General features: G+C 36.5%; 2 protein-coding genes across 2 annotated transcripts in view; one reads left to right on the forward strand and one right to left on the reverse strand.

Annotated features, from left to right (window-relative positions):
* Positions 1-3,414, reverse strand: part of LOC134671107 (myosuppressin-like) — a 33,352-nt gene extending 29,938 nt beyond the window's left edge. The window contains exon 1 of the mRNA XM_063528893.1: positions 3,345-3,414. Within this exon, the coding sequence (XP_063384963.1) occupies positions 3,345-3,349 (5 nt within the window). The 5' untranslated portion in view covers positions 3,350-3,414. The remainder of the gene's footprint in view (positions 1-3,344) is intronic.
* A 16,527-nt stretch (positions 3,415-19,941) lies between these two features.
* Positions 19,942-23,759, forward strand: LOC134665033 (chymotrypsin-like elastase family member 2A). The gene is made up of 3 exons (XM_063521848.1): positions 19,942-19,983; positions 20,671-20,693; positions 22,877-23,759. The coding sequence occupies exons 1-3, from the start codon at positions 19,942-19,944 to the stop codon at positions 23,757-23,759; spliced, it is 948 nt and encodes a 315-aa protein (XP_063377918.1).
* Positions 23,760-23,949: the final 190 nt, after the last annotated feature.

A 23,949-nucleotide genomic window follows, 5' to 3' on the forward strand; every position in this document is an offset into this window, starting at 1 on the left:
TTAAATTTTATTAAATCTGGTGATCAGTTAAATAGCAGCCGATATTTTTATTAACTCATTTATTCCATTCGTGCTAGCTCTTGTAAATCGACCTGTGCCCTGTTTATTAAAAGCTTGTAACTTGTAATACAAGTGGAAGTCCCTTTTTGACAGCTTTTGTTAGAAAGGGACTTCTACTTGTATTACAAGTTACAAGCTTTTGATAAACAGGGCACTGCACGTACAGTCAGCAGCAGAAGTAACTAATAGTTTTTCAGGCAACTTATTTGTTGTCGTTTTTTTTTCTTAGGTACTTAAACGGTAGCAAAGTATTAAGGAGATAGAAAAGATTCGAATTCAGTTTTAAAGCATAACGTTAGAATCTTATTTGTATTATAAAGAAGAGAATAGAGAATGTTTTAATCATGGACATAGGCAACTCGAAAGTTTAATCCAATATTATCCTACCAGTCATTAACTACTTTTTCCTTTGTAGTATTTTATCCGCATATTTTCTTAACTGCGTATTTTAAGATTAAATTTAAACAGATGCCTACCTTCAATCATTAAGCAAGAAAACTTATTAATAGCAAATAATTGCAATTGACATTTTATTTCGAATAAAACGTCATCTCGACTGATATTAGAATTGAGGTCAAATCAAAAGTCCGTTGCTTTTCAGAGATATTCTAAATTTTGATGTCAATATCGAATTGAAATTGATGTTGTTATTACACAATAAGTATGTACATAATGACATTTCTACAAATAAGATATTTGTTTTAACAAAACAGTTATTCAATGCTGCCCGTAATTTGCGGTTTTTGAACGCATGTTAGTGGGTTTATGATATACGTGCAGATAAAGGACCGTACATTAATTACATTATATACACGGTATTTGAATTACATGTGTAATTCAAATACCGTGCTACTTAGTAGTTCGTTTTTCTCCTCATTAAATGTTGTAGTATAATTTATTCATTTAAATATTAGATTCCCGATTATTATAAATAGTCTGTTCGAGATCCTGAAAACGGTGAAAAATAAAGATACTACTCCTAATAATACGTGTGATACCTCATAAAATTCGTCATGATGTCTAGAAAAATGTATTCCAAGCGTGTATTAGCACACAAAAAAAATATCAAAAATCTAAAACAGACTAAAAAAAGTCTTAAAAAATGGAACTTCTTTTATATCATAGATATTATTATAATATTTAGCAATGTAATAGCCGCGTACTACGCGGATCGAATGCTGCCGGATTCAGGCCATAAACACTGATTATGGGGAAGCCACAAATTTCATGTTATTTATGAATCGTGGATTTTTGCCTCAAAGCTTCTTCCGGCACAATTTTTCCTCAAATCGTTCTCGCCTCAATTATCAAGGATGTTAAGATAAAATATAATATACTTTGGTGACACATACTATACACATTATGTACATTGAAGGCAGTTCCCTTTTTTTCAAAGAAATTAAATGGAATTATTTTGGTTGTATATTTTAATTTTAATTCTTTATCGTTTTTTTTTTGTTTTTTACTTCACTTAGTTAAACTAGATAGTACGTGTCTATTTCTGACATATTAAGTTACACTATGATATCTACCAGTTTCAGCAACACTACGCAAATTAATCTATTTATGGATTGAAAACCTTAAGTACAGTTTACATTTTCTTATATGTATCGGGGTCCATAGTCTAGAACATCTGGAGTTACCTTACTTGTGATACTGGATACAATTAATTATCACTACACGCGTCTGTCTGTTTTTGGGTTTGTTCGCGATAAACTCAAAAAGTATTGCACAGATTTTAACGCGATTTCCACCTATCAATAGAGTGATTATTGAGGAAGGTTTATTAGATGTATAATTTGTTAACCCATGCGAAGCCGGGGCGTACAAAAAAACAAAAGTAATTGTACAAAAGTAATTGTCAATGTCCCACCTTTGCAGTCCAATTACCAAAAGGCGAGATATACAGAATGTAAAAAATACGGGTGTTCCTAATACGCCTAATTCCTTATTTTATCGCCCTACCTGGTTTGTGGAGACGTGGTGGTCTAAATTCAGATCAATATACATAAGCCGTAAAAATATACTTATTTTGATTATTATAATACTTATCCATATTGTATTAGGTAGGTACCACAGTAAATAGGTACAGTCAAGTGTAAAAATATGGGTGTAGACTCTTACTGAAAAATATGTCCCATAGTTCTTAATTCGCTGACATAAGAGCTATGGGACATATTTTGGAGTGTGATTTGTGCACCCATATTTTTACACTTGGCTAAGCAGAATCCGATAAAAACAGTTCAGAGTTCTATTGCTTTTCCTAGTAGTTTTATCGTCGTCGTACGACACGTAACAATAGTTTCAAAATAATAGTTATGGTTAATTGCAGGAAAGTGTTTATTACGAGTTTTTTTTCTAGTGGAATAAAGTTAAATAAATATACCGGGTGTGGCCTGTAATACGAGCAAAAAATTAAACTGTAGGCTGTACTCCTCATACTGACCAACATTTGTTCAGCAACTTTTAAAAATAACTTGTGGTTTGATTTTTAATACACTTTAAAGTTTATTCTACGACGCAATGTATTGCGAATTTTGTTCTGTTTAAGGCGTGACAAGCAACGTCAATTACAATGATATGGCGTGGCGATGGCGTCCATTGAAGGTAATATTTATTTTGTAAGAAAAATAGGGAGTCTAAATACTTCATAATTTTTAAAAGTTGTTGAACAAAAGTGTCACCGTTTGAGGAGTACAATCTATGTTTTAATTATTTGCTCGTGTTACAGGCCACACCCGGTATACATTAATTTACTGTTTAAATAATTTAGATATATCTAAAAATAACAAGAACAAAATCATATTTAACATTAAGAGTAGTAAATTTATGTTAATTGAGAAATATGTATAATGTTCAGTGATACAAAAAAAAACAATATCTTGTACCTACACTACTACGAGTAAGGGATGTTGATGTTGCATCCATCTCAACGGCAGTCCGTGCATACAATGAATAGAACATTAATATTTATTCATGTTAAACAGAAATGAAGAGCTAAAGATATTTTAATTAATTATTTATTTGATGCCACGGAGTCTGCATACTTTAAGGCATAACTTTATAACTTTCTAGAAACTTGTTAAAAAACTATAATGTAAATGAATATGAAAGTTTGTTTGAAGTAATATTTTTCTATGCATTAACGCATTGTCTGTGCTGCTTTTATTTTATAAATGTTAATTTTAAATTATTATTGTTTTTCACTCAATATGAATAAACCCGTTTTAAATTATGAAATAACACGTTTTAAAAATCATTTAGAATAAGAAATGTGGACTTACCCCATTGCGATTGCTACGGTGCTACGGGCTACGAAAGTTGCTACGAGAATGACGCGCAGAGCCGCACGCTTCCCCTCTTATATACTCGTAGCAACCGACCACTGACATAACACAATATTATATAGGACATTATGCATAATGGCAATCTTAACATAGTATCATTTCAATTCGTATTGGTTAATTTAAAGGCTTGTCCTTAGAGATTAATTGTTTAATCTATCAAGGTTTAACAGAGACTTTTAATTTTAACTCTTCGTCTAGAAGTCATTTCGGTACTTCATAACTTTTCTTTTACTACTCATAATATGTATTAAAAATACATTAAATAATAATATTTGTTTATAAGGTAATAAAGTTGTTTTAAAAGAAGATGACAGCGAATATAAGAAAATATTGACAAATTTCAAATATTTCTGTTTCGGTAGTTGAATTTGAAACTTCATCCACTTAAAAGTTAACTCCACGCCTTTACCACCTTTGCTTTTGTTGCCTTGGAAACACCCTGTTAAAAAGCATACGTATCCGATTAAGTGAAAAATCGGCCAATAAAATCATAAATAACAGTTAAGGATGACTCACGTTAGACCGGGCCGTGTCCGGCTGTCCGGGTCGGAGCTTCAGGGGCTTACTTTTCTATGTCATGACAGGTTATCATTCATGTGATGCTTTCCATACAAAACGATGCCCCGAAAGCTTCGGCCCGGACACGGCCCGGTCTAACGGTCATCCTTTAATCGTATTTCGTTGGTAAAATACTACTATCTCACTATACTATACTTAATAGGTATTTCTTTTTTATATTTTATAATTATTTTCTCTTTTAAATTTGTAAGGTGTGGTCGGGTAATTACGAAAGGAATAAAACTAATAAAAAAAATAGGGGATAATCCCGAAAACAGACTCTTATTACAACGGAAAATAAGTGATTTTTCAATGATATCTTGAATTACCCAATTTCCGAAATTACCCGTATACACCGACGAAATACACCCTATTACCTTTGGTTACCTGAATGTAAAGTTAGATACTTAATTATTATTTGTTACATTCACCTCAACTTTAAAGCAGACCACTGACGAGCCTTCCAAATGGATGCCATTACAATGGATTCATCCAAATGGACGGCATCCTAATATTAAACATTGTACGTTTTTGACATTCACTGACCGATTTTGGATTGCAGTCACGCTATTTGGACTGTTGGACGGCAGCCGTCAGTGGCCACCTTTATGGCCACACCGACATCACGCGCTTTGATTGACTATTTGGTGACAATACGGGCAGTGCCGATGTGATATGTGTGCGATATCCTTTATACGTGTATCATGTAAGCCAATTATAGAAACATATTTACCAATAACTTTTAACAACATTTAAATCTAATAACTTTAAACGAGATTCTTGTATATTTATTTATTCATTTATGTATATCTCTCAGAAACGGCTCTAACGATTTCGATGAAATTTGGTATATATGGGGGTTTTCGGGGCCGTAAAATCGATCTAGCTAGGTCTTATCTCAAAAAATTTAGTCCCAATATGAATTTTACTGGATGAAATACGTAATATTGCTAACAATATTATTAATGGTAAGTATTTAGTTAGTTGGGGTACGATATTTTTTAGTGTGTATTAAGTTGAAATAACAAATAGATATCTTATATAGCTACGTATGAATATAAACTTAGGTTAACCTCGTAAGTCCCAATGTGCTTTACAATATCCACTCTGTTTCAAATTAGAACCTTTCATAAACTAAATAAAATAGTATTTCCTTTGTTTCGTTCCTTTCTTAAACAAACGAAACTCATCCCACAAATAATATAAACAAGGTTCAAATTAAAAATAGATACATTTTGCATGGCGGGACGGGCCGCGTAGCCAAGATGCCAATCGCTTACGCTCCGTAGCGATCGAAACGCAACTGTCACTGTCACACTAATATGGAAGAGTGATAGAGAGACATAATGCTTTTCGTTGTCGAAGCGATAGCGATTGTAACCTTGGCTAGGCCGGCAGATAGGAAAAGTGCGGCACGGCGGAATCGCTTTTACCCTTTGTCTAAAACAAAAGCTGTTTCTAGATTTGCCATATTTAATTTGCTCCATTTGACTTTTGATTTTTTTTTTAATAATCATTATGTGCTCGAAGTTGTTTGCTTTACAAGTAATGAAACGTTCATACCGGGGGATCTCGCCGAGTAACAATCGTAAACAGAAACCGCCCATTGAGACTAATTTTATTAATTCATAAGCCATAATGTATGAAAATTATGACGCGACTTTTCGTCGCATCTGTCATTCCATAGCAAATTTGGCTGCGTTTCTACCAGAGATGAGCGAGGATGCGTAGCGAGGGATGTGTTTTTAAAAACCGGACAAGTGCGAGTCAGTCTCGCCCACCGAGGGTTCCGTACTTTTTAGTATTTGTTGTTATAGCGGCAACAGAAATACATCATCTGTGAAAATTTCAACTGTCTATCTATCACGGTTCGTGAGATACAGCCTGGTGACAGACGGACGGACGGACGGACAGCGGAGTCTTAGTAATAGGGTCCCGTTTTGCCCTTTGGGTACGGAACCCTAAAAACCAATAGAATCACTACACGCTGAGCGAGGAAAACAAATGAACTGATTCTATTGGTTCTTAACAAACACTTCCCTCGCTACGCATCCTGGCACATCTCTGGTCGAAACGCATTGTATCTAGCAAGAAAACTAGTACCAGACAAAGGGCCCGATTCGGATTTTGAAATAGGCATCTATTAGATATCTTTTAGACATCACCAAGATACGATAACTAATGTTTAAGATCTAACCTGTCAAATTTGACATTTGCGCGATTCTAAAGATACTCTTGAACGATTTCCACAGGATATGACTTAGAGATCCAATTCACATCTAATAGATATCTTACTCTATCTAACGTAAAAGTGACATTGGTTGCCCGAATTGCGCAGCAAAAGAGAACTAGTTGATATCTAAACTATAACGTATCTAGAATGGATCAAGTACGTGTCGTCTCTTGTGAATATCTTGAAGTTCGAATACGGCCGGCCAAGTACATATAGACTTTATACTGCCCGATTCGAACTTTAAGACACGTCAAATATTACAGCTAGATACGATATGGATTAGATATGTCCGTGTCAAAAGTGACATTTTTGTTTGAAGAAACGTCACATTTGACACTGACATATCTAATCCATATCGTATCTAGCTGAAATATTAGACGTATCTTAAAGTTCGAATAGTGCCGATAGCACAGAATAAGTAATAGTTACTACCGTACAGAAAGGAAACTTCCTATAAAACCGAAGTTTGACAGCGGTTCAGGGTCGAATCATGCTATCACTTTCTAACATATGGCACTATCCCTTTCGGCTATTTAGGGTTGTCAAAATTCAAGTGATAATCTTATTTGTGGTCGTGCACGCAAAAGGAAGTCAAGTGGTGCCAACCCTAAAATTGCTCGGAGCAATGCTGAGCCGAGCGGAGCCGAGTTTGGCCGGAGTCAGGAGTTTCGCACCCCTGCCGATAGTCATCTTATATCATCATTCTCTTGCCCTTGTCCCATTCACTTGGGGTCGGCGCAGCATGTCTTTCTCTTCCACATCTCTCTGTCGCCCGTCATTTCAACATTCACTTGCATTCGTTTCATATCATCTCTCACACAGTCCATCCACCTTTTCCTCGGTTTTCCTTTTCTCGTACTTCCCTCCACATTCATTCGTAATACCTTTCTCGTCACATGACTTTCATCCCTCCGCATCACATGCCCGTACCACGCTAGGCGATTTGCCCTTACTTTTTCTGTTATCTTATATGGCAGATGGTTAGATCGTTGAAATCATCGGTGTTTTCGCAATCATTTCGGCAACAAAGGGCAATCATCGCAACAGGGCGCCATCAATGCTGCGTTTCGCTCGATGTTAACGGGCTAGGAGTGTCTGATTGAAATACTTAACGTTTCGCAGAATATTAAGCTATAGATTTTCAGTGATGCGAAAACGTAAAGAGGCAGGAAATTTGAGACACAAAACATATGGCGCTCCGCATGAAACTTGCGAAAGAAATATGGCCGATGCCCGGGTTTTTACCTTTTATTCCAGAATCATTTTTTTCTCGTCGAATTCCTCGGGTATATCAGTAGATAGAGCTAGAACAAGAATGGTACCTTGACTCAACTCCGAGTAGATCTCACGCGCACCAATTAATATAAATTATTGGAGCCGACTCTGGATTAAAAATTTGTTAAGATATTTATCTTGTTTTGATAAGCCCTTATAAATTGCTCATTTCATATCATTAGGCATCTCGCTCACTCTTATTTAATAGAATCCATATGATTTCTTGAAATAGAATCATCCTCCATAATAGCACTCTTGTGCTAGTTGTGCTAACGAATGTAGCACAATTATTCTTTTTCTTGAAAATTAAGTATACAGACTTAACACTTACGCGCTGAATGTTAGCTGCAGGTGTCACAATAATTATTTAATTATAATTTTTTAATCACTTAGCGCCACTTCCACCACTAACCCGGGGTCAAGCGGTTAAACCGTTAACCCAGTGTCAAATTGTACTGGTAACCATGGTAACTTAAGATTTAACCGGTTAACCCCGGATTAGTGGAATGGTGCAAGTAGCGCTTAAAGGTTACACTTTGTAACCAAATATTTCTAATTTTAATGAACTAAAAAAGACTTAAATAATAAAAGCGTGTTTTAATTATAATCGGCAGTTAAAGAAACATTATCCTATCGTCTTTGTCAAAGACGCCAATTCAAACTTACACTATGACATAAATAGTATCTAAATGATCAGTCGCGCATGCATTTCGCTCTTACTTATCCGTACATGTATTGGCGCAAGCGAGACGCATGGGCGACTGACATCATATAGATATAATTTTGATGTCACAATGTAAGTACGAATTGGCCTCAAAGGTAAGTAAATCCTCAGAGAATAGTCTCCGTAACATAATATATAATTATACCGGTGTCACCTGCAACGGGTCGAACCCTAACGAAGAGAAACGGAGAGCCCGCCAGACAAATAAATGCGAGTCCATTGGTCCTTAAGTAGCTTAGGTCTGGAAAACTTCAAGCCAGCGTGGCTTGTGTTTAAAAATAACTTAACACAAGAAGCTGTTTACACTTTATTTACATAATTCTTTTAACGAATTATTAAACTTGATAGTTTTGAAGTAATTTTATTTCAGTACAGGGACGTGGTTATCTTTCTTCTCCGAATTCCGTCCACCAATTAGTAATGTAGAAATTTCACCGCAATAATAAATACGTATAAATCTAATGATGAATGAACAAGTTTCAGCACAATAATATGAGAGCAAGCGGTATCTTTCTTTTTATACTTATTTAAAATCTTATCTTATCTTTAAAATGTTTTGACGTGTAATGTATCCGTGCATTTACGAAATAAATTTTTTTAGGTTTAAGATTCTTTATTTTCATTAAGAATTTGACAATTCACTTATATGAGAACTTAAAACTACACAAATACATTTATTTTGCATGAAATTAGCGAAAGAACTAAATAATAACATGGAGGGTATTTAAACATACAGTAAAATAAAAATCTGCCGACACACAAAACAAGGTGATTAGTGGTGCATCGATCGTACGGTTAACATTCCATCTACTTGAGATGTACAAAAACGATTTGCAGTTGACAGTAAGCTAAGCTAAATAAATATGAAATATGAAATAAAACCATACAGGGGCCATTCATCGAACAATATTGTAGACTATTAGGTCACTAGGTATTATTTAAAATTGTCTTGTCATGGAAACCCATACAATTTGACAGTTTCGATTTGACCGGTTTGAAAGTCGTACTCGGTTACTTTAACCTTTAATAAACGCCTATACTCTGTATCTTTAGGTTTTTAATAATTTGTACATTTTCGGGTAGTTAGAACATTTATTGGCTAACCAACCAAATACAAAACCGCCTGGATCTGTGACTGAACGACCTGATTTTAACGTACATTATTTGATCGTGTAATGTTTTCAACTACCCTAAACTGGCTTAAGGAGACATTTGAGGGTAGATTTTGTTTACTTTTATTTAAATACCTGAAGATACAGACTATAGGACTGTTAATTTAATACCTACTTACAAGTTATGCATAACATTTCCCCACACGTCGGAAGGGAGCGTCCAGATAAAACCATCATAGATAATATAATAAACTGTTAACTGATAAGCTGACCATTAACTCGGGTGTTTATCAATTAAGCGACTGACGTTGGAAGCTGATAGATTGTACCACGTGTTTGTACCACATGTCGAATGTGAATAGTGCGTAGAATAAGCCATTAGAGCATTTAATAACCGAAGCCGCCATTAAGAGCTTATCCCTCTGCCGAAAATCTTGCATAATTGTGCAAACTTTTCTATGGGCTGACGTTTATCTGACATGGCTATTTGTACGTTACGTATAGCCATACATTTGACGTGCCTGTGCCCCGCAAAAATTGTAAGACTGTTTTGTACGGAAAATGACATCCAAGTCTCCAGATATTAAATGCTCTAAGAATAAGTCACTCCACGATGCCGACATTTGTAATTTCGTGAAAATAATTAAGGCCCAAATATTTTATTTATATTTTCTGCAGTTGTATGAATTAAACATGTAAGCGTAGCCCAAGACGCTTAACTGGCTTAAGCTTACATGTATATTTTAAGTTTAGTATTTTTTTTTTAGGGTTCCGTACCCAAAGGGTAAAACGGGACCCTATTACTAAGACTTCGCTGTCCGTCCGTCCGTCCGTCCGTCCGTCCGTCCGTCTGTCACCAGGCTGTATCTCACGAACCGTGATAGCTAGACAGTTGAAATTTTCACAGATTATGTATTTCTGTTGCCGCTATAACAACAAATACTAAAAACAGAATAAAATAAAGATTTAAATGGGGCTCCCATACAACAAACGTGATTTTTGACCAAAGTTATTTTTTTTTAATTAAAGTTACAAGACTATATGGTTGGATTTGGGGTTGAACAAATGATATTAAAATTTTACAGAAACGGTTTTTTTTTCATCTCTCTAGCTCTAAAAATAAAGATTTTAGACCCGGGTCAAATTTTAATTTTTCATTTTTTGATTTTTTTTTTGTCCAAATCGGTCCCAAAAAAGGTCTATGTATACGGAAATGCATTAATCGTTTAGTACTTAGTACTAACGTCAGCTCAAAACTGAAGTCCATTTTGCTTTATCTCTTACCGTTTTCGAGATATATCGTTCTGAAGGTACGAATTTACGAAAAAACTTTGCTATTAACTCCATCAGGCCACAAAACAGATAGGTACAGAAATCAATCTACATACAAAGCGCGCTCGAGCAACGCACACATAGACACTGCTCACGGACACGATATCTCGGACCGGTTGGGACCACTGCGAGCGGGAGTGCCATCCGCTTGAGACACGCGTCTGTGAACTTTTTTGTGCAATAATGGAAAAACAAAACAAAAAGTTATTATAACTGTACAGTGGACGGTTGTTTAAATTCAACATTAACCTGTGAAGTGTCGTTTTTTAAGCTACCAGTGGTTTCAGAGAGAATGAGAATGCGCATTTATTACATTGTACATGAGAATGCGTATTTATTACACTTTAAAATATAATAATCGTGAATTTCGCCTATCTCGAAATCATCGCAAGATATTTTCTGTGGCAAATTTGTAATATAACAATGACATTAAAATAAAAATACCTATTTGAGTTATTAATGTTATTATTAATTTATATTTCCATTCTTCCCGTTTCATCCTCAACAATAAATCAAACAACTAGATACGAGATACGATACGATAGACACGAGTGCCACTACCACGATAGTTTTTTGTGCATAAGTCATAGTTCGCAACAATCGCAACCCTAGAGCGACCGCCGAGCGTAGGTATGAAAAGTAAAGTACATACATGTGATTGACTTCTGTTCCTATCTGTTTTGTGATCAGGCGCTGATGACTTTTTGTATGGATATATTGAAATCCGACTCGCACTTGACCGTTTTACATAGATTATTTTTTTTTTTGTAATTTCGGGTTAGTAAGTTCGGGTCATGATTTATATGGTAATCATCATCATCATCATCATCATCATCATCATCATCATTTTCGCTTTCAGTCGCCCACTGCTGAGTATAGGCCTCTCTTCGTGTACGCCACTTATATACATGCATTTATGTGTACCTATGGTAATATTTAGTAAGTGACATGGCATAATGTATATTGACATAATCTGTCAAACTGTCAAATTTGTTTTTTTTTGTCAAATTTAGTGTAAAGTATTATATTTTGTCATAGTTTAGTACTAAATGTCAATGTTGGGTAATTTTTTGTAGACTGCATTTCTCATCTTAAGGGCCGGCAACGCACTTGCAGCCCCAGTGATCGCTGTGCTTATGTATTTTTGGGCGAGTTTTTGGGTTTCGTATGGGAATATTTGGTACAAAGGGACATGTTACAGTGTCCCAGTGTATATTGACATGATCTGTCAAACTGTCAAATTTGACAGTTTTTGTCAAATTTAGTGTAAGATCATATTTTGTCATGGTTAAGTACAAAATAAAATTACTTAAATATTATTATTGAATAGAATAGAATAGAATAGGTAATTATATGGTAATCATCATCATCATCATCATTTTCGCTTTCAGTCGCCCACTGCTGACCTATAGGCCTCTCTTCGTGTACGCCACTTATATACATGCATTTATGTGTATGGTAATATTTAGTACAAAGTGACATGGCATAATGTATATTGACATAATCTGTCAAACTGTCAAATTTGTTTTTTTTTGTCAAATTTAGTGTAGAGTATTATATTTTGTCATAGTTTAGTACTAAATGTCTAAATGTCAATGTTGGGTAATTTTTTGTAGACTGCATTTCTCATCTTAAGGGCCGGCAACGCACTTGCAGCCCCAGTGATCGCTGTGCGTATGTATTTTTGGGCGAGTTTTTGGGTTTCGTATGGGAATATTTGGTACAAAGGGACATGTTACAGTGTCCCAGTGTATATTGACATGATCTGTCAAACTGTCAAATTTGACAGTTTTTGTCAAATTTAGTGTAAGATCATATTTTGTCATGGTTAAGTACAAAATAAAATTAATAAAATATTATTATTGAATAGAATAGAATAGAATAGGTAATTATATGGTAATCATCATCATCATCATTTTCGCTTTCAGTCGCCCACTGCTGACCTATAGGCCTCTCTTCGTGTACGCTACTTATATACATGCATTTATGTGTATGGTAATATTTAGTACAAAGTGACATGGCATAATGTAGGTATATTGACATAATCTGTCAAACTGTCAAATTTGTTCGTTTTTGTCAAATTTAGTGTAAAGTATTATATTTTGTCATAGTTTAGTACTAAATGTCAATGTTGGGTAATTTTTTGTAGACTGCATTTCTCATCTTAAGGGCCGGCAACGCACTTGCAGCCCCAGTGATCGCTGTGCTTATATATTTTTGGGCGACTTTTTGGGTTTCGTATGGGAATATTTGGTACAAAGTGACATGTTATAGTGTCCCAGTGTATATTGACATGATCTGTCAAACTGTCAAATTTGACAGTTTTTTTGTCAAATTTAGTGTAAGATCATATTTTGTCATGGTTAAGTACTAAATGTCAATGTTGGGTAATTTTTTGTAGACTGCATTTCTCATCTTAAGGGCCGGCAACGCACTTGCAGCCCCAGTGATCGCTGTGCTTATATATTTTTGGGCGACTTTTTGGGTTTCGTATGGGAATATTTGGTACAAAGTGACATGTTATAGTGTCCCAGTGTATATTGACATGATCTGTCAAACTGTCAAATTTGACAGCTTTTTTGTCAAATTTAGTGTAAGATCATATTTTGTCATGGTTAAGTACAAAATAAAATTACTTAAGTATTATTGTTGACAGATACTGTCAAATGGGATGTTGTTTGACAGAATCTGTAAGAATCTTGAAAGTTGAAAGTTTTTTAATAAATATTAGGGATGTACCGACTAGTCGCCGACTAGTCGGGAAAGCCGACTATCCGGCCACATTTGTAGTCGGCGATTAGTCGGCGACTAGTCGGCAAAAATGGCCGATTAGTCGGCACTTTATTAGTGAAATAAAAACAGAAAAAAAAACAATATTTACCATATGTTTTATGTTTATTTTACTAAAATACCTATTTAGGGTGCATACCTACGAAAACTTTTGTTCATATAATTGACCGTTTGGTCGTTATCGTACGTTGGTGGACTGATGTTTTCCTCTATAGTCCGTTTTTTTTAGCATTAGAAAGAACTTCGCAGAAGTAAGCTTGTGGTTCCAAATCCGGCACTTTTAGCGGTAATAATTTGAAGTAAATTATATGTATTGACCATGCTACATTAGATAATTCAATAATTATTGACAATTAAAGAGCCCGATAAAAACTGCACGCTTGCTTCTGTGGAGTTCTTTCTAATGCTAAAAAAAACGAACTATACAGGTCGATCTCAACTGATTCGTGTAACTTCATGTGCCAGTTCGATAGTAATTTTTTTTAAATTCAGTTTTTGTTTTTTTAATGGTGGAGCCATGAGGAACTATTAATGTTATTGCAAAATTTAGAGACTTAGTTAGGGCACGTTGCTCGTAAAGACGCTGACCACAGGGGATAGGTTCTTAACTGGCGACTACGTACGGGGAATAGAGCCTTGGAAATACCTCCTACAAACTGTACTGACGGTATGCTCGGGATCGCAAAGTAAAAGAACTAAAGACAGAAATTGAACGAAGATTCTTGTGATAGGTCTTTGAACCTTTTAGTGAAGTAGAACACCTTTTAGCCAAGCTAAATTATGATGAATAGCGCAACCAAAGGAACAAAACTATTGTTTTTCACCTGAACTTATACGAAACTAATGATCTGGCCGACTAGCCGACTAGTCGGCCGACTAATCGGCCATTCGAGCGCCGATTAGTCGGCTAGTCGGCTAGTCGGCCAAATCAATAGTCGGTACATCACTAATAAATATGGATCTTGCTTACGCAGCGTCTTATGTAGGCGAACATCGCGCGATCCCGAAGCGAAACGGCGGGACGCGGCGCGAGGCGGCTCAATCAATCCTTTGATGCCCATAGAAGTGTCCTATGTAAGCGATGTCGTTGTGACCGCGGTGCGGCGCGATTTGATGAATGCTGATGGTCCTCGTTATTATGCTCAAGGCATTAGTCTTAAATAGTAGGTACTTAAGATAAGGTGTTGTATAGTAATCAAAGTGAATGAGGTTCAGTCGGCACGCGTTGATGTCTTTTTAAATTTTGTTTGTTTCATAGGAGTTTCTTTAGGAAATTTTGTTTTTAGGGTTCCGTACCCAAAGGGTAAAACGGGATCCTATTACTAAGACTCCGCTGTCCGTCCGTCCGTCCGTCACCAGGCTGTATCTCACGAACCGTGATAGCTAGACAGCTGATATTTTCACAGTTGACGTATTTCTGTTGCCGCTATAACAACAAATACTAAAAACATAATAAAATAAAGATTTAAGTGGGGCTCCCATACAACAAACGTCATTTTTGACCGAAGTTAAGCAACGTCGGGTGGGGTCAGTACTTGGATGGGTGACCGTTTTTTTAGATAATGGTACGGAACCCTTCGTGTGCGAGTCCGACTCGCACTTGGCCGGTTTTGTTGTTATTGTTCTGATTTATAGCGCAAAATTACCTATTAATATTACTAAAAATATTTTTTTAATATTTTTATATTTTATATACCTATTATTTTTTTTATATTAATAGGTAGAAATTGTAAATTTTTTATTCAACGTATGTATTAAAACATATTAATTACACAAACCATATATCTAGTTATACCTACAATATATATACAGTGGTACAACTAAACGAAATTAATAACTAGCTTAAATCTAAAATAGGCCCCTGAGGCATTGTACCAAGGATGCTGGCGGCATTTCCCCGCTGTATCGCAATACTGATACGTTGTGCGAGGTAGCCGCCAGCCCTTCGGTCACCAGTTACGTCAACCAGACGCTTCGCGATTTCTGCGAACAACTTACGAGCGCTGGGACCCCATGGACCTAGAGTTTCAACTCCAAATGGTACAAAATGGTACTCTCTACCGAGGCTGTTATATTTGTTACGTTTTAGAATTTCGGCGCTTTCCGCCGCCCCGCCCGCTTTTACAGTAGTCCGTTGGAGGTGGGACGGTGCCAGCGTGTCTACACAGGTAGCATCCCACACCAGCATCCGTCCCAAGCTCCAAGGAACTAAAGACACCCCGTCGGGCCTCTTGCCATCATCTCTGATAATGCCAGTCGGCTCAAGAAGAGCAGGCACATTGATGGTGGCAAGAGACCGACGGATTATGTCATTAAGCGACGCGTGTCTCGAAAAACGGCCTGCACTTTTTTGACAAGATAATCCGTGGTGTCCCAGTCGGTCCACGTCTGTGCCACAAGAGCATAATATGTGTGGCGTACACACCGAAACCCCGAGTCGCAAACCAGTCGCCAGTCTAAGGGAGGCCGGATCCAAGCAAGTACCAGTATTGGGCGAAGGATGGGCATGTAGCCAGTAACCGGCTTCCCGGGTTCCGACCGCCAAAAGCCTCGCGCGGTCTGGACCTGTATAGTTGTTTAGGAGAGTATTGTAGGTTAAATCACAGTAAACATTATCCCAACTCCTTTGTGAATTTGGGTTGTCTGGAAATTGTTTGCCTGGGCAAGCAATTTTAAAAGCATTTTTGGCGTCCCCAAAGCCCGCGATCTCACAGTTTGTGGGCAAAGCCCTCAAGATATTTCCTATGAGACCAGACGTGCTATGAGTGGACGCCAAAAAGGCTGGGGAAGCCACACTGGAAATTTTGCGAATTCCTAAACCTCCAAACCGAATAGGGAGGGACGCTTGAGACCAGGAAGGCTCACTTAGTTGAATGTTTAGAATCGTATCTAAACTAATTTTGATCAAATCATCTATAGGCGACAATAAATTTGGATGTTTCCAAAAAGGACAACAGCGGAGCACATAAGTAAATTTAGGGACAAAAAGGCAGAATTTAAGAATCACAAGAGCATAATGAGGGCTAATTTCGAGTAAGCGATCCGTGTGACTTTTGAATTTAGTTATGGAGTTAGAAATATAATCGGGAAAAGATTCTTCGAATATAGGAGAACCCAGGAGGCAAAGAAAACATAAAACATACCTAAGTTTGTAAATTTCTGTACCTAACCATATACTAAATCTAATATAAACAGCAAACTAAAAACAATGATTTACATACATAAACTATTAAAAACAGTTGGTCTCCCTAGAATGTCTAATCTCAAACGATGTGGTTAATATGCAGGAACGCGCGTCGCATCTAAGTTATATTTAGTTTACATAATTCCTTGGTTAACTAACAGACGCAGAATAACCCTAAACTTGAATATTTCGTCTAAGTTAAATTTTTGTTGTATGTAATTTTATGAATGAATAAACATTTTTATTTCATGTGGAAAATCGAGAAACATCTGCTGCCGCGTTTAGCATGACAGCTTCATAACTTAAAAGTGAGAAGGTACTATATCTGAACTATTTTAAAAAGAAATTAATCGGTTAAACAAGATATGGTTGCCTAAAGTGAGGCGTCCATATTAGAACTTGATTAAAGTTTTAAGATAAGTATGCCAATGGGAACATTGGCATACTTATCGTAAAACAAATTGAAAACATCCCCTCCACAAGTCTAAAAAAACCGGGCAAGTGCGAGTCGGACTCGCGCACGAAGGGTTCCGTACCATAATGCAAAAAAAAAACAAAAAAAAGCAAAAAGAAAACGGTCACCCATCCAAGTACTGACCCCTCCCGACGTTGCTTAACTTTGGTCAAAAATCACGTTTGTTGTATGGGAGCCCCATTTAAATCTTTATTTTATTCTGTTTTTAGTATTTGTTGTTATAGCGGCAACAGAAATACATCATCTGTGAAAATTTCAACTGTCTAGCTATCACGGTTCGTGAGATACAGCCTGGTGACAGACGGACGGACGGACGGACAGACGGACGGACGGACGGACAGCGAAGTCTTAGTAATAGGGTCCCGTTTTACCCTTTGGGTACGGAACCCTAAAAAGCAAGGGATAATAATTTAGCCTTGCTACTGGTGAGTCCTGGTATCCTCCATCGTTCAAGCTCGCATCCTCACTTTCTTTGGACACGTTTCTCGACGTGGAGATGTATCCATAGAGCGACTGGTGGTGCAGGGCAGAGTAGAAGGTACCCGAGCGCGAGGAAGGTCGCCCATGAGGTGGACGGACCAAATAAAGGCAGCAATGGACGGCCACTTGCACGAATGCGCTAAACGCGCAGCCGTCAGGGAGGAGTGGAGGCGAGCCGTCAAACGTGCCACAAAGGGAGACTTCCAATGATGACCACGACCGCTCTGTCAAGAGTGTCCCGATCAAGAAGAAGAACTGGTGAGTTGTACCTACTCGTACATATATGTTATACCTACCTATATACCTTATACAATTACTATGTAATCAAGAAAAACAGATAATGTAGGTATTACAAATATAAAGTTATTTTACTCGGCTTATTGACATCCTAAAGGTGATTCTAGGTGCTTACCAATCATTTTACCTCAATAAAATATTTTTTGTCCGTAGTACCTAGGGGCTATTCATAAATTACGTCATTTCAAATTAGGGGGGGGGGGGGTCTGGACATCGGATGACGGTAGCATGAAGTAGGAGGAAATGGGGTCATTTGGAGCATGATTTTTGGATGATTATAGGGGGGGGGGTCTAAAATCGTCAAAAAACGATGACGTAATTTATGGACAGCCCCCTACCCAATCTTTACGCCTATAAGAGATCAAATAAACAAAAATAATTCTAATCTCACGTTCCAAATAGAAGCAAATTACATTCGTTTCTACTAAAAACACACGTATATGTATGTATACCTACATATTTTATTTCTGTTTAATTTTATAGCAGTCTTGTAAGATGTTATTAAGCCACTATTGCATTCTAGCGACATAATGTTATGTGGAATATGTTATGAGTTGTGAGAGATATTACGGATCTTATGAGTTTAGGACTAAGTATGTCAGCTTATTGTAAAATCGTTCGGGAGTAGCACAGAAAGGCGTCTAGTACACATGATGTACCTACATTTTATCAGCCTGAGACGAAACGCACTGAGGGTTAAAAAAAATACGAGAACGAGAGAGATGCACTACACAGAATGTCAAATCAATATCAAATCACCACAACGTGAAGTCTACAGAGCCATCCGTAGAATAGTCGATTTTCAAAATTACTTACCAGTTTCAAGCCGAAGGCACATTTTATCGAAACAAGTTACAAACTCAAATAACTTCAAAACCAATGAATTTAGACCCTTGGTTGAATTGACTTATGGTTGACTGGACATTGCAAATTAACTGTAATGATTTTCCCATAATTTTAACTCAGGTACTTACTTATACAATTTGTAATAAAAAATGTATACCTTTATATTTATACCTTATATTAATAGTCACCTACAATTACAGTGTCACCAACTGTAATTTATTTAATCGTCCTTTAAGAATAAGTAAAAATAAAAAGAATATATTAAAACTTATAACATAGTTACAAGTTATGCACTTAATCATAGCAGTTTATTTAATTTAGTGTATTCCTGATATTTTTTTACCACTTTATTTTTTACTTCGGAGTTTAAAATGTCGAAACATTATTTTGACCAATTGAAATCTAGCTCATATTAACAGGGCTCATATTAATATTAAGATACATCTTACAGTCTGACAAAAACCTACCTACAAATTAATAAGTGGCATTACTGTAGTGTCGTCCCGTTTTCTTAGATCCTTTGAAAGTAACGACACTACAGTATTAGTACTTTTTAATTACTACTCTTTTTATGTCAGACTATACGCCATACGGTGCACCATTCGTTAAACCTCCTTTGAAAAAATAATCACATAATACTATAATCTGAATAACTACTACTAATAAATTTAACTTAGGATCTTCTATTCTGCACTCTCCTTTAGGAAAAATATTTGAAGCGTAGGAAAATGAGAAGAATCTCTATTAGATAATATTAGTAGGTAGTTAAAATTCAAAGAGGCGGGAAGTTTTTTTGCGCCGACCATACATTATACATACACACATAAGTACATTACATTACACACATACATTACATTTACATTATTTACACTGTAAATCTGTTATTGTATTTTTCTTTGTGGTGCAATAAAGTGTATTTACTTTACTTACTTACTTCTTTACATTAATATATCGTCGGATGACAAGCAAAAGTCACTAAGTACTATCAAAAAATTAAAGTAACAATGCACTTTATTACACTTGTAACACGGTTTATTGTCCAATAATTTCAAAGGTGTTAGTTAGTGAATTTTGGTTGTCACCCGACGATATTTAGAAATTAGAATACATGCAATATACCTTTGACATTTTGAATAACAAGCTTATTCGTGACACTCAATGTCACCTGAATTTATTTAGAGCACATACACTATTCAACAAAAGCGTTAATTTTATAAACTTTCCCATCATGTTTCAACCATCAGTCCCTAGTCTCGAGATACTACCTAAAGTACCTAAACAAAGGGCAATAACTAAAGCTACCTTCCCAAAATTCCATCGGTGTCATGTACAGTGCCGTTCAAAAATGCATGGATAGATGTCGAACGTAATGCCTTAATATTACGATTGAAACAATCTCCATGCAATTTTGAACGCCAGTACGAGTATACCTACAGCACAATCGCGTATAAAGGGAAATCGGGAATGAATATCATATTTAGTAGAGGCCTCGCAAATCCGCAATATCTCTTACATTCTTCATATATTAAAGTTATTGGGCTATATACGGGGTGTGGCCTATAACATGAGCAAATAATTAAAACATAGATTTCACTCCTCAAACGGTGACACTTTTGTTCAACAACTTTTAAAAATTATGAAGTATTTAGGCTCCCTATTTTTCATACAAAATAAATATTATCTTCAATGGACGTCATCGCCACGCCATTTCATTGTGATTGACGTTGCTTGTCATGCCTTAAAAACATAACAAAATACATTGCGTCTTAGAATAAACTTTAAAGTGTATTTAAAATCAAACCACAAGTTGTTTTTAAAAGTCGCTGAACAAATGTTGGTCAGTACGAGGAGTACAGCCTACAGTTTAAATTTTTGCTCATATTACAGGCCACACCCGGTATATGTAGGTAGTACAACAGCGTCATGCGTTTCGTGGTTTAATATAACCATACCGTAGGCTGACTACGAATTGGTGGATAAATAACGTTAAACGAGGGCTCAGTGGGTTATCCTATGGAGTTTCATTAATACATGCCTACAATACCTCATAACAAAAATAGGGAGTACTAAAATAGCTATAGCGAAATAATACTGAAAAAATATTTGCCTAAAAAATCATTTTGAATCAATAAATTTGAATTTTGTAAGGAATGATTCCATCATTTTTATGGGTCTGCACTGTCAGACCCACAAAACATGCTGATGGTAGGGTCTGCGCGGAAAGAGAAGAGTCGTGTAATATACAGTGTGGAAAGATAAGTCGGGCCCTGAAGGGAAACTACCTTAAATCCTTAAGTTGGCTCATTTTACTTAAAGGAGACATTCCTTTATTTTTAAAAGGAAACAAAACTGCATTCGAAGGTTTTTCTTTTTTTCTTCAATTTTGCTTGTCTAAAAATATTTTTAAATACTAAATATTCGATTTTATGGATATTTTGTACGACAGACGAGTGTAAGACTTAATGTTTCTTGGAGAAATGCCATCATTAACATTAACTGTATCGACTAGTAGAAAAAAATAGCGAGTATTTATTTTGTGGAAGTTTTACTCGGTTCGATTCCCGGTCGAGACAAGCGGATTTTAAAAAATCTTTAAATGAAATTTTGTTTCTTTTTAAAAATAAAGGAATGTCTCCTTTAAGTAAAATGAGCCAGCTTAATGATTTAAGGTAGTTTCCCTCCAGGGCCCTACTTATCTTTCCACACTGTATACCTATGAGCTATTACATTCTACAACTCTTCTTTTTACGCACAAACTATAGCTACTAAACTAAGTACATTAAAAATCACTGTCACTACACCTTATAAAACAAAGTATGTCCGCGATAAACTCGAAAACTACTGAACAGATTTATGCAGTTTTCACCTATCAATAGTGATTCTTGAGGAAGGTTTAGGTGTATAATTTGTTAAGTGCAAAGCGGGCGGGTCGCTAGTTTAAAATATTGGTTAGTTAATATCTACGAGCCTATAATGGCTCCTCTACACCATGAGCCATGATGGGCAATTGCAAATAATTCCGATCGTGTGGAGGGCATAATGGCCTATACTGGCCCGTGATCGGCGATGACGGCGATGATGGGGCGTAATCGCCATACTGTCGGTTTTCGGGCAAACATCATAAAAGTGCCGGCAATAATTGTGCGCGTGGCATCGATCGTCTCCCATTCTGTAATGGATCATCATTGCCGATGGTGTAGGTAGAGACTGTAGATGAGCCATGAGAAAATGTCGTCAAATTATTGGGCAATAAATTGTCTGTCACCATAATCACGTTGTCCTAATCACCCACTTTTGTCGAAGCCTAAACAACCCGGAGCATTACTTTGTAATTTGTCCGCAAATTGCTTTTCGCGTCGCAAACAAAATTAGCCCTTTGAGCGGCGACAATTATAGTTGCAACTTGTTACTATCTCTTGAAACACACGAAAGATACTCTTCCGGCTCTGTTCTTATTAATTAATTAAATGTTAGTATATTTATATAATATGAATTTAACTTATACGCTTATACTTGATGAAACAGAGTTTATATTATGTTATGACTATGAGCCCATCAACGTGTACACTAGCGCCGCTGCTAAATAATTGTGATTTTAAATTTAACGACAGATATTTAAAAAAGGGGGCCGCTGCGGACAGTTTTTAGGGGGCTATTATGTACTTAAGTACCTATCGTCTCGTTTGGCGCCGTTCAAAATCCCATACAAAAATAGACTTATCGGAAACGCGAACGCTCGTCAGGCTATCTAATGATTTGTACACTATGCTGCCCCCTATAGTTCAATGCACGCCCCTTTCGGTTTGGTGCTGGTTTGGTGTGAGCAAGGTGTGAGTCAAAGAGTAGTAAGTATTGGTGTGTGTACAAGTTCGGTTTGGCCTGCTTGTAAAGATTGACAGATGTACATTTGTTATGTTACCTACAATATAATGACATTAAATGACATAAGTAAAAAAATCACAAAACTTCCAATGTAAAACTACGTTTAGGCAACTATTTATAACTAAATTCATGTTTTTTAATCATGTTATTCTAATTACTTTCACAACTGCAATACTCAGTGCTTTTATTCCTAATGTCAATAGTATCGATCGCATTATAACTACATTAAATAATTCCAAATTTCGCGTAAAAACGACTATAGTAAACGGAGAACCTGCGACCATAGGACAAATGCCTTATTTAGTGTCGATCAAGGTTACCCGAATAAAACTACAAAATGTATCTGAAGATGGAAGAGCGTTATATGTATGGGACAATTTATGCGGGGGGAGCATCATACAACGTAGCAAAGTGCTTACGGCTGCGCATTGCTTTGAGTTCAACAACTTTTTCGCGGTCAAACACACAAGTGCTCTAAGAGTCGTCGCAGGCAGCTTGCAGAGTGAGGCAGTGCACACGGGCGACACGGTAACCACAGCCAACATGCAGTGGAGAGGGGTCCAGCGATTACGGCTGCATGAGCATTTCAACTTCCCGCTAAACGATATAGCGTTAATAATAGTAGATATGCCTTTTCGTTTCAACGCAAATGTGAGCTCCATACGTTACACTAAGAGGGTAATTGACTATCCAGAAATCTGCAAATCCGGTGGATATGGAGATCTGAGCTTTAATCCTGATTTGAGGCTGCGGTCATCTGTTTTAATGGTAGCTCTAATCAAAACAATGCCGCGATGGCAATGCTCTGGAATCTGGGAGATGGATATGAATACATACATTTGCTCGGAGTCGGTTATCTCTGATGTGGCGCAGGGAGACTCGGGCGGGCCACTGGCCTGTACTGGGACGCTGGACCCGAGCGAGGTACATGGGCAGGATATATTGTTGGGAATCGTGAGTGGTAAGAGCATCGACAGGACGACACTCTTCACGCGCGTTTCTTCATACACAGATTGGATTGAGAGTAGTTCAGGTTCTAAATTAATGAGTAACTTTATGTTTCTTTTATTAATGCAGTGGATTTTTCAAATATATACAATATTACTTTGGTTTCGTGATTTTTATGAATTGTTACAAATATTACACGCGTCTGATATTCCCTAGTTAGGTAATTTTTTCATACATAAAGTATTATTCGAATCATAAAAGATTGACATAAGGTAATTGAAAAATAAAAACTTACTTTGCCTGGAATTGCCAAAATCAATGTTTTTAATTACATATTACATTTCAACTCAACTAAAAATCCAAATCTCTCAATTTATTTTTATTTTTAAATATATTGGTAGCGTGG

This window comes from Cydia fagiglandana, chromosome 1 (assembly GCF_963556715.1).
Source record: "Cydia fagiglandana chromosome 1, ilCydFagi1.1, whole genome shotgun sequence".
Taxonomy (NCBI): domain Eukaryota; kingdom Metazoa; phylum Arthropoda; class Insecta; order Lepidoptera; family Tortricidae; genus Cydia; species Cydia fagiglandana.

Bases quoted from the DNA above. Each gene is read 5' to 3' on its own strand.
- LOC134665033 (XM_063521848.1), top strand. From the start codon at position 19,942: ATGTTTCAACCATCAGTCCCTAGTCTCGAGATACTACCTAAA. The intron at 19,984-20,670 runs GTACCTAAACAA...ACCATACCGTAG, and splicing joins GTCTCGAGATACTACCTAAA to GCTGACTACGAATTGGTGGA. The intron at 20,694-22,876 runs ATAACGTTAAAC...AGAACCTGCGAC, and splicing joins GACTACGAATTGGTGGATAA to CATAGGACAAATGCCTTATT.